General features: G+C 36.5%; 1 protein-coding gene across 1 annotated transcript; it reads right to left on the reverse strand.

The window, feature by feature from the left end:
• Nucleotides 1-1089: 1089 nt before the first annotated feature.
• Nucleotides 1090-8025, reverse strand: LOC142537646 (uncharacterized). Its single transcript, XM_075643145.1, has 4 exons — nucleotides 7845-8025; nucleotides 3284-3358; nucleotides 1736-2192; nucleotides 1090-1645 (listed from the first exon to the last, which is right to left on the reverse strand). Exons 1-4 carry the CDS (start codon nucleotides 8023-8025, stop codon nucleotides 1090-1092), a joined length of 1269 nt encoding a protein of 422 aa, XP_075499260.1.
• Nucleotides 8026-11842: the final 3817 nt, after the last annotated feature.

Consider the following 11842-nt stretch of genomic DNA (forward strand, 5'->3'; position numbering starts at 1 on the left):
AGATTAGACTTGCGCAAGAAGAGAAAAAAATAGAAGATAGAATTTTATACAAGGTTATAAGCAAAATTACCGATCCAAATATACTTGAGTACACTAGAACTCAACAACAGAAAATTTTGCGAATAATACTTGAAGTTGAACGTGAGATAATGATAACTTTGGATCTTTATCGAAGATATTGGAGGGTCGGGGTCCGATTTACCTAATTACTAAAATCTATTTTTATGTTTTGTCATTTTGTTGTTTGTAAATGTTGTTTTGTGATATTTGTTGTTTTTCTTCTGCATTTTGTATTCTTTTTAATGCATTAGCAATTTAATTTGATTTTTTTATTAAATTTTTATTTTTGTAGTAATTTAATTTGAAATTAAAATATTGAATTTTTATAATTAATATTTCAAAATGTTAAAATTTTAAGTTAAAATTTATTTAAAATTAAAAAATTTATAAATTTATTATTTAATTAAAATGTAAAATAATTAAATTAAACTAAAAAATTAAAAAAAATAAAAAGGAAAAATCTGTCCACATTTGGAGTTGCTCCTATGTAGTGTAAATTGTGGAGATATATATATATATATATATATATATATTTCATTTGCACCAATGTGGTGCTATCAGAGCATCCACAATGGGTGGGTGTTATAACATCCACCAACTCATCAAAAAACGTGGGGTCCACTGCCACATTCTCATTATAACAACATATCTCTTTTACCCACATTCTTTTTAACATTATAACTCATTATTCATGGGTCTCACAGTCCACTCATTTATCTTTAAATTTTTTCATATTAAATAAATATGTTTTAAACATATTTTACATTATTTAAATCATAAATCTAATTTTAAAATTAATCTAACTTCGTAATAAAATAATTTTATTAATTTTAAAAAATAATATTAATGTTTTTTAAAATATATTTATTAAATAAAGTAGATATTCCAACGGCTGCTTTGCAACGGCTAGTTTCCAACGTATATTTGATAATAACAATTTTGCAAAAATGATAATAAATTAAAATCACATTAATCGAAATGACAAATATAATAAAAATAATAATAGAAAATGAAAGTTGAGTTAATAGTTTAGATATTCCATCTCAACCTAATATCCTGGCATAGACATTCATGTATGATAAGCTGTTCCTCTGTCATCTGCGAGATGTCTTTGTTCAAGATTTCGTACTCCTTCAACTTCAAGCGTCGATTTTTAGCTTCAAATCTGGACAAGGCAGCTTTTGCCTTAATCTCCTCTACTTCGAGTTGTTTTTGTTTCAGATCAACTTCGGACTTCTTCACGCTTGTGTACTCGGTGAACTTTGCGAAAACATTGTTGTAGTTTACTGTAAGATCTTCTATGGTCGATTTGACTCTGTCTTTTCCCTTTCTTTTTGCTGCCTTTTGTCCCATTGGACGAGTATCTTCATCATCCAGGTCTATGCTCACATCTTGGTTAGAGGAGGTGTTGCTTGCTCCCGACTCTGAACTCTTCGTCTTCTTTGTGGCCACATAGTGATCAGCGGACTGTGGAGTAAACATTGGACGGTCTTTGACAGTTCTCCACACATGCTCGAGATTGAATGCAACACCATTGTTTTCAGATCGATATTTTTCGTACGCAAACCTCAAAAAATCTATGTCACTGTGACCACTTCGATATGAACTGTAAACACTATTATAATTTGCGTTGAATCGATATACCTTCTTTTGGATTGTATTGTGTCAATGCGACCGTATAACATTTGCACTTCTGGTGTTTGAACCTGAGGGACGATTCTCATTGTAGTAGCTTGCAACACTTCCCCAAAAAGCATCCGCCTTTTGATCATTGCCGATTATTGGATCATCGTTGATAGTGACAAAACTTCTCGCTAACACCTCGTCTTCAATCTTTGTCCAACTTGAACGTTTTCTTGAACCCTCAGCATTTGAAATCATTTTTTCTAAATTGACCACCTCAATTGGGGATTCACGATCAAAAATTTGCGTCTCCGGGACAAAAGTCGGAGTTGCAGGTTCATTCGATATCGGAGATGTAAAAGGCATAACATTTGTGTGCGGGGTACTATATCCATGAACAACCGGCGGCGTGAAATACGGATGACTCATGTTTTGCCAATATTCTGCTGGAAACGGTTGATATGGACCTCGAGGGGCATAATTTTGATGATTCATAGAATTTCCAAAACCTTTGAAATTTTGGGGAGGAAACGTCTTATTTGGAAATTGGATGTGGGTATTGATAATTTGGTGGAATTTGTGGATTTTGGGAAGATGTATATTCTTGCGGGTTGTTTGCAGAATTCAAGAAATTTGTAAACAATGTCTTATTATTTTCATCCATTTCGGATAGAAAATACGATTTTTGGAACTTCAAAGAAAATAGACGGGAGAATATTAGAGAGTAGAATTGTAGATTGTAGTGAGTTGGAATGAAAATATGTGTACAAATTTGTGGGTATTTATAGAAGAAATTAGAAACTAGCCGTTACAAATAATTGAAAAAAAAAATTTATAAAAAAAATCCTACCGTTAAGAAATAAAAAACTAAATACAAAACACGTGGGGCCCGCGTGTCAGCGACGGTTTGTAAAAAACCATCGCAAATTGCTACGGTTTGTGAAAAGTAGTCTCAAATTGCGACGGTTTTTGAAAAAACCGTCGCTATCTGTCCAATTTTTTTAAAAAAATAAACTGACAGAGGGGCGTTCAAACAATTGAACGCCCACTCATTCTCTCTTCTGTGAGTGGGCGTTATAACGCCCACTCACAATGGATAGGGAGTGTTAAATGGGTGTTATAATGCTCTCATTGGAGATGGTCTTATGACGTTACGTCTCAAAATTGATAAAATATTATATATATATATATATATATATATATATATATAAATTTAAAATTTTAATATATTATCGCGAACAAAATTTAGAAACGAAAATTATTTCTCTACGTCCGCTCGATTTAAAATACATAGAAATTAACATATAACACGAAATATCAATAAAACAGTATTTGACATAAATGATAAGACAATAATTGATTAAATATATTTGTTTAATTTAATATTTGAGTCGAATTTTACAAAAAATTATCATTATATTCTTATGCATTCTATTTTTTTCTCACATTCTTACGAACCAAACCGTGTATAAGTAAATAACAAATAAATTAAAATATTACAATATTATCAATTTTATTTATAGTTTCTTTTGGCATGGGGTTTCCTTCCAACGACAAAGTACTTTTGTTTGTAAATTAATTTATTAGTTATTATGTTTACCTGGCATTAAAAGAGTGTTGCCGTAGCACACGGCCACAGAAATTGAGCCCGGTGGTCTTCCAACATTCTTGATCGCTGCTTTCAGAAATTAAGAGAGCCAAGAAAAACGAAAAGAAAAGAGAAAAATTAGTGAAGGATGGAAGCAGCAGCCATGTCTCCGGGGTACGCTGAGAAGCTTTCTTACATGGAAGATGTAGGCAAAGTTGGAATGGAGAATTCTTTGACCCACCGCATGTCTTGCATGAGAGTATGAGTTATTTCCTCTCTTCCTTGCATCATTTTCTTTTTTTTGGGTGCTCCTCTTCATATTTTTCTTGACTATAATCGCCGACCACTATAAAGAAAATATGTATTCAACAACACTCAAAAGACAACGGTTTTTTTATTAAAATCGTTGTCTTTTTTCTTTTAACATCGGTTTCAACAAAAATCGCTGTGGATTAGTGTGTTTTTTGGACAAACGACAACAGTTTTAGAAAATCGTTGTGGGTTAGCGTGTTTAAGGTAAGTTTTTTCGCTTCAATTCTTGGTAAATTTCTAAGTGCTTAAGATCATGAATATTGTTAGCTCAGTCAGATTGTAAGTTTTTTTGGTAGATTTATTAAATTATAAAAGTAATTTTTTTTATTTTACTGAAAACATTAGCGACGGATTATGTCTAAACCTTCGTCAATTAGCGACAGTGTTTCTCTAAACCGTCGCTAATTAATGACGATGTTTCTCTTAACCGTCGCTAATTAGCGATGGCTTAGTCAGAAACTGTCGCTAATTTTAGCGACGGTATACAAAACCTGTCGCTAATTTTAGCGACGGTATATCATAAATCGTAGCTAATTAGCGACAGTTATCCAACCGTTGTCGTTGAACACAATTTCAACAACACTGTCAGTTACAACAGTTTTAAATGACCTACGACAACGGATTTTATCCGTTGTCTTTTAGCGTTTTTGTTGTAGTGGACAACTTTTACGATCCTAATTTTTAGCGTTACATTAGCATTGCTTTATTTAGTCGTCTAGATCTTCTTCCGTGTTGCATTTTTTGTGTCGCAATAACAACTGTGAAATGTCTGCTATTCGTTTTCTTAAAACGTGTAAAAAAAAAAATTTCAAACCTCACTTAGCATTCGGCCGAACCATAAAATATTTTTGACATCATTTTAAAATAAATCAACCAACTAACATTTGAAAACCAAAAGAAATAATTTAGCATAAAATTATCCAACATTTTACTAAACTTAAAAATAACATTTGAAAAGTATACCCATACTATAACCTCTAAAAACCACTTATAAATAAATCGTTGTAAAAATATCTTTAGCATCACTTAAAATCATAAATCATAACTAATGCGGAAACTAGTGTCGGTCCTCGGGTTATGTGCACCTTATGTTGGAAACTTAATTTCGACCATTTGACAAACTATATGTTTAAATTATTGGACTAACTGATCAAGTAGCTGAATTACCTAAATCAACTAACGGTTGCCTAACTGAAGATTAAATGCGCAATTTATTGAAGGCAACTAAAACCAGCTGAACTGAATTTTCGGAGACAACTTACTGATCAGTTTCCAAACTGATCAGTTTATATATTCAGTTGTGAGCTTACTAGCGATCAGCTGATCATTCAGCTGTACACGTCATCAGTTATTTAAAAGGACATTCAACCGACAATAGTACAAAGCAGACTGCAACTCATAGTGGAACGCCGCATTTCAGAGTCTACAGTGTACGAATGTCAGAAGAATATTGACGTGGCAATCAACGGTTATAAAGATTCATATTATATTTAATATTACCGTTGAAGAGAAACCTATAAATAGGTGAGAAGAGCAGTTGAGCAAGGGAATCGATCTATCCATTCTCTTAAGCTTGCTGTTACTCTGCTGAGATTATTTCTCTTATTCAAGAATCAAAAAGCTCACACTTATCAGATATATTTTTAGCATTTGAGGCTACTTTTCAAACTAATAAGCACAAACTGTTTTGTATTTCATTCGATATTTAACTAGATCAGTTGTGCTAAGATCAGTCAAAGAACTGTGAGATATTGTGTAAACTAAGAGTTTCAGCTTTGGCAGTGTTAAGTCCAAACTGAAGTGGGTCTGTACAATTTTTGTATCGATCAAAGTCTTTTAGGGCATATCCTATCCTTGTGATAGAAGGGGTGACATAGGAGTTATTAAAATCTCCGAACATCCATAAATCTTTGTGTTCTTTATTCAGTTACATATTCTATCTTTCAGTCAGTTTATTTCTGCAACTGTCATTAGTTAAACTGATTGTTATTGACCGACAAGATCCCTAGTTTCAGTTTATCACAAAACTGACACTTCACTCGAAAAAATTGTGTAATTCGTGAGTGTTTATTCAACCCCCCTTCTAAACACATATCAACCTATCAACCGATCCTATCAAGTGGTATCAGAGCAGTTAAATCTTGTCTCAGAATACACTTACTCAAAACTTATCAACATGTCTTCATTTAATAAAATACCGATGTTTTTCAGAGAAGATTTTGACAACTGAAAAATCAGAAAGCAGGCTCATTTAGCTGCACAAGATGACGACATGTGGTATGTCATTACTGATGATCCCATGAAGATCCTAAAAGCAAATACAGAAGTTGCCATTACTGATGGGCAACTCATCGCATAGAAAAGCCCAGAGAGGAATGGACAACTGAGGATAAGAGGAAAGCCAACCTTGACAATATGGCTAAGGATATCTTGTATAAAACGCTGGATAAAGTCACTTTCAGCAAAATCAAGATGTGCAAAACTGGCAAAGAAATATGGGAGAAACCGATCCAGCTGTATGAAGGAAATGAGAAAACAAAAGAGAAAAACTATCAGTTGTTGTTCAGAAATATGACAACATCAAGATGAAGGCTGGAGAATCCATGCCTGAATATGATGAGAGGATCGGTGGTATTATCAATGAACTGAATGGAGTTGGAAAAGTGTATTCGAACAAAGAAGTGGCACTGAAGGTGATTAGAGGTCTTCCCAAAGAAAGGGATGTAATGACCATGGCTATGAGAGAGTCAAAAGATCTTAACAAAATCGAACTTCATGACTTGTTTACTGATCTAAAGGCTTACTAGTTTGAACTACAAACCAGAGAAGGTGAACCTTCTACACCAACTACCACAACTGCTTTGATTGCTGTCAGACTGGAACCAACTGGTTCAGTTGACAAATCTGCTAATCAATTGAGCAATGATGCTATGTCATTGTTTATCAAGAAATTTGGAAGGTTTATGAGGAAGAATCAAGGAAACTTCCAGAAGCAGTATCTGAAAAATCAGCCCAAAGAAGAATCCTATGCTTGCTACAACTGTGGCAAATCTGGTCATTTCATAGCAGACTGTCCTAAGCCAAAGAAGGACAGTCGAGGATCAACTGAAAAGGGAAAGAAGCCCTATGAGCACAGAAGAAGGACAAAGGATGACAAGAAATCATATAAAAAGAAACATGAAGTACTTTTGGATGAAGAAAGCAAATGATATGAAACCACGTACGTAAGAATAGCAAACACGATTAATTTTGGATCGCGCCTTCAATTCATGAACGAACAATGAATCGTTGTTGTCCCGATCTTTTGAATCAAGTGTGTGTGTTGTGATTTTCACCTCTAAACTATGAAAAGTTTAACAACAAATAATCACGAGATAAACAATCGAAAAAGTCGAACGAACCTTCAAAGATCAAGTCCTTGACAATCCGCGCAAGAACGATCGACAAACGCCACAAAGTTAAAAACTTTGATAAGTTTGATTTTGATTACAAAGCAAGGCTTTGAATGTTTTGAGACAAAACTCTAAAACTTTTATATTCAATCAATAATAATCTGAATTGTGTTCAAAAATTCGTCCAATATCTTTTACATACTCAAAAGATAACAATATCTAGTTGCCAAAATAAGTAGGACTCTAACCAAGGAAATAAACAATTTCTCGAAAATGACTCGCGCTCGGGCGGTAGAATTTGACCGCTCGAGCGCCGAGGGTTCTGTACTATTCGCGCTCGGGCGGTAGAACGTGACTGCTTGGGCACGAGGCGTTCTGGAATTCTTCTCCTTGGACAGTAAGTGTGGCGCTCGGACGGTAATATTTGGCCGCTCGGGCGCCGAAGCTTCTGGACTCCTCTTCATTGATCACTTGAATAATGTTCCTTTGGCTCCCAAACTTACTCCCATGCATCACGAACCCTTCAGCACTTTGATGCTCGCTTGTAAGTCCTTCTTCATTGCCCATAAGCCCATGCAAAGCTTCCTTGAATCTCTTCAGTCGTCCCCTCGTGATTGGTCCCTCCGGCAACTCTAAAGGGTCCCATGCTCTCCTTGGAGCTTGACCAACCGTGTTCGCATCATCCTCCACTTCTTGAAAAGGATTTGTCCTCAAATCTTGTTCATCACCTACATCAAACAACGAAAAGTCACTAACATTAAAAGTATAACTCACGTTATACTCACCTGATAGATCGAGTTTGTAGACATTGTCATTGATCCTTTCAAGGACTTGAAATGGTCCATCGCCCTTAGGTAATAGCTTTGAACGTCTCTTCTCGGGAAACCTTTCCTTCTTCAAGTGTAGCCACACCCAATCTCCTTTCTCACATACCACCTTCTTCTTCCCCTTGTTGGCTTGCTTGGCATATTGCTCATTCTTCTTCTCAATGTTTGCCTTGGCCTTTTCATGCAACCCCCTAACAAACTCAGCCTTCTTTTTGCCATCCATGTTTAACCTTTCACTCACAGGTAGAGACATCAAATCCAACGGAGCCAAAGGATTAAAACCATATACAAGTTCAAATGGCGAGTAATTTGTAGTAGAATGCATGCAACGATTATAAGCAAACTCAACAAATGGCAAAAAATCTTCCCAATTCTTTAAATTCTTTTTAAGAATAGCACGCAAAAGTGTTCCTAAAGTTCTATTAACAGCTTCAGCTTGTCCATCCGTTTGAGGATGACATGTGGTAGAAAACAACAGTTTTGTGCCAAGTTTAGCCCATAACGTTTTCAAGAAATAACTCAGAAACTTAACATCACGGTCAGAAACAATATTCCTAGGCATGCCGTGCAACCTAACGACTTCTCTAAAGAACAGATCCGCAATGTTAGAAGCATCATCAGTTTTATGACAAGCAATAAAATGTGCCATTTTTGAAAATCTATCCACAACAACAAATATAGAATCCCTCCCCTTCTTTGTCCTATACAACCCCAAAACAAAGTCCATAGAAATACCAACCCAAGGTTCACTAGGGACGGGAAGTGCTGTATACAGTCCATGCGGTTGTGTCCTAGACTTAGCTTGTCTACATGTTATGCACTTTTCACAAACACGCTCAACATCACGCTTCATATGTGGCCAATAGAAATGTTCATGCAATGCACTTAAAGTTTTAGCCACACCAAAATGCCCCATCAAACCACCCTCATGTGTTTCCCTAACAAGTAATTCACGAATTGAAGACTTAGGAATGAACAATCTGTCTTCTCTAAACAAGAAACCACTATGAAAAAAGAATTTTTCATGTGGATCATGCATACAAGTTTCAAACACACTCTTAAAGTCCTCATCTAGCACATACAACTCCTTAACATGCTCAAACCCCAAAATTTTAGACTCCAAGGTAGAGAAAAGTATGTACCTTCGTGATAGTTCGTCGGCCACTACATTTTCCTTACCTTGTTTGTACTTGATCATGTAGGGAAATGTCTATATGAATGCCACCCACTTGGCATGCCTCTTGTTCAACTTTTGTTGCCCTTTAAGGTGTCTTAAGGATTCATGATCTGTATGAATCACAAACTCCCTAGGCCTCAAGTAGTGCTGCCACGTCTCAAGAGTCCTCACAAGTGCATAGAACTCCTTGTCATATGTCGGGTAATTCAACATTGCCCCATTAAGCTTCTCACTAAAGTAGGCCATCGGCCGCCCTCCTTGCATCAATACTCCACCAATACCTACACCTGAAGCATCACATTCAATCTCAAAAGTATTAGCAAAGTCAGGCAAAACAAGTAAAGGAGCATTAATTAATTTTTGCTTAATAAGACTAAAAACTTTTCTCGCTCCTCGCCCCAATGGAATGGGACGTTCTTCTTAATCACCGCCGTCATTGGCGCTACCAGTGTGCTGAAATCCTTGACAAACCTCCTATAGAAGCTTGCAAGACCATGAAAACTTCGAACTTGACCAACAGTAGTAGGCGTTGGCCAATCTCGAATAGCACTTACCTTGTCTTCATCAACTTGTATCCCCTGTGAACTTACCACAAAACCAAGAAAGACAAGTTTGTTTGTACAAAAATCACATTTCTTTAAGTTAGCATATAAATTTTCAGCCCTTAGTGTGATTAGTACAAGTCTCAAGTGATTAACATGCTCATCCAAGTTTTTGCTGTACACTAGGATATCATCAAAATAAACCACAACAAACTTTCCTATGTGTGCATGCAAGACATGATTCATTAACCTCATAAAGGTGCTAGGAGCGTTAGTTAAGCCAAAAGGCATTACCATCCACTCATATAACGCGTATTTGGTTTTAAAAGCAGTTTTCCACTCATCACCTTCTCTCATTCTAATTTTGTGATAACCACTCTTCAAGTCAATTTTACTAAAGACACATGCACCATGCAATTCATCTAACATATCATCTAGTCTAGATATGGGATGCCTATACTTAATGGTTATGTTATTGATTGCTCTACAATCTACACACATACGCCATGAGCCATCTTTCTTAGGAACTAACAAAACAGGCACAGCACAAGGAGACATGGACTCACGCACAAAACCCCTATCTAACAACTCACTTACCTGTTGTTGCATCTCCTTAGTCTCCTCTGGATTGCTCCTATAAGCTGGACAATTCGGCAATGCACTCCTAGGCACAAAATCGATTTGGGGCTCAATTCCCCTCAATGGTTGTAAACCTTGAGGTAACTCCTCCGGAAATACATCTTCAAATTCCTGCAAAAGTGAAACAACAAGGCTCGGGAGGGACCCGACTATATCACTTGTGTTAAAGAGGATCTCTTTATGAAGAATCAACACAAGTGGTTCATGTGTGTGCATCAAATGTTTCAACTCATCGTTTTGGGCCATATATGTTTTCTTTTTGGCCTCTTTCCTCTCATTTTCTTTTCCCTCATTTTCTTTCCTCTCTTTTTTTCTTTTGTATGGCTATCTCACTTTTTTTATCACTCTTTTTTTCAGCCATTTCTTTTTTTTTCCCAAGGCCACCTCACTTTTTAGTTCACTCTTTCTTTTTGCCTCATCTCTCTTCTTTTTTTTCAAGTGGTCCTCCAAAACTTGCTTTGGGGACAAAGGAAGTAATACAATTTGTTTCTTCTTCAATACGAATGAAAACCTATTCTTGAACCCATCATGTGTCACCCGCCTATCATATTGCCACGGCCTACCCAACAAGATATGACAAGCATGCATGGGTACCACATCACACAAGACCTCATCCACATACTTCCCAATAGAAAAAGACACCAACACTTGTTTGTTCACCTTCATCTCTGCACAATCATTTAACCATTGAAGCCTATATGGTTGTGGATGCTTTAATGTAGGTAAACCCAATTTTTCAACCATCTCACTACTAGCCACATTGGTGCAACTTCCCCCATCTATGATAAGATTGCAAACCTTGTTATTCACAAAACATCTAGTATGAAACAAGTTTTCCCTTGGGTTAGTCTCTTCCTCCTTGACTTGGGCATTCATAATCCGTCTAGTCACTAGTGCTTCTCCTACAACTGCCCCATACCCCTCATTAGGATCCTCTAACGCAGGCATCTCATCATCATCACCCTCGTCATCACCCTCACTTTGAGACTCATATTCACCATAGTCATTCAAAATCATCACTCTCTTATTAGTACATTGACTACAAATATGACCCAACCCTTGACACCTAAAACATTTAGTATCCCTAGAACGATTAAGAGGAGTTTCAGATTTACCTTGCACTCCTTGCTTAGACGCCTCCTGCTTAATATCTACTTTGGGCATGGCCACCAATTTACTTTCATCACGTTTCCCCACATTTGGTCACCAAGAAGATGACGCTCCCCCAGTTTAATTGGTGCGGCCAACTCCTCGCCTCTTGAGTTGTTGCTCCACCTTTATGGCCATTTTCACCATCTCCTCTAGATCCAAGTAGTGCCTAAGCTCCACTTGATCTTGAATTTCCCTGTTCAAACCACAAAGAAAACGTGCCATGGTCTCCTCACTATCCTCCTCAATATTTGTCCTAATCATGACTACTTCCATCTCCTTATAGTAGTCCTCAACACTCTTTACCCCTTGCCTCAAAGTTTGTAGCCTTTTAAACATTTCCTTATAGTAGTGATTGGGCACAAACCTCTTCCTTATGACCCTCTTCATCTTATCCCACGTTTCAATAGGTCTCTCACCATACCTCCTCCTATTGGTCACTAGTTGATCCCACCAAATGAGAGCATAGTCTAGAAATTAAACCACCGCAACCTAACCTTCTTTGGTTCGGAGTAGTGGTGACATTCAAACAC

This window comes from Primulina tabacum, chromosome 2 (assembly GCF_025594145.1).
Source record: "Primulina tabacum isolate GXHZ01 chromosome 2, ASM2559414v2, whole genome shotgun sequence".
NCBI lineage: Eukaryota > Viridiplantae > Streptophyta > Magnoliopsida > Lamiales > Gesneriaceae > Primulina > Primulina tabacum.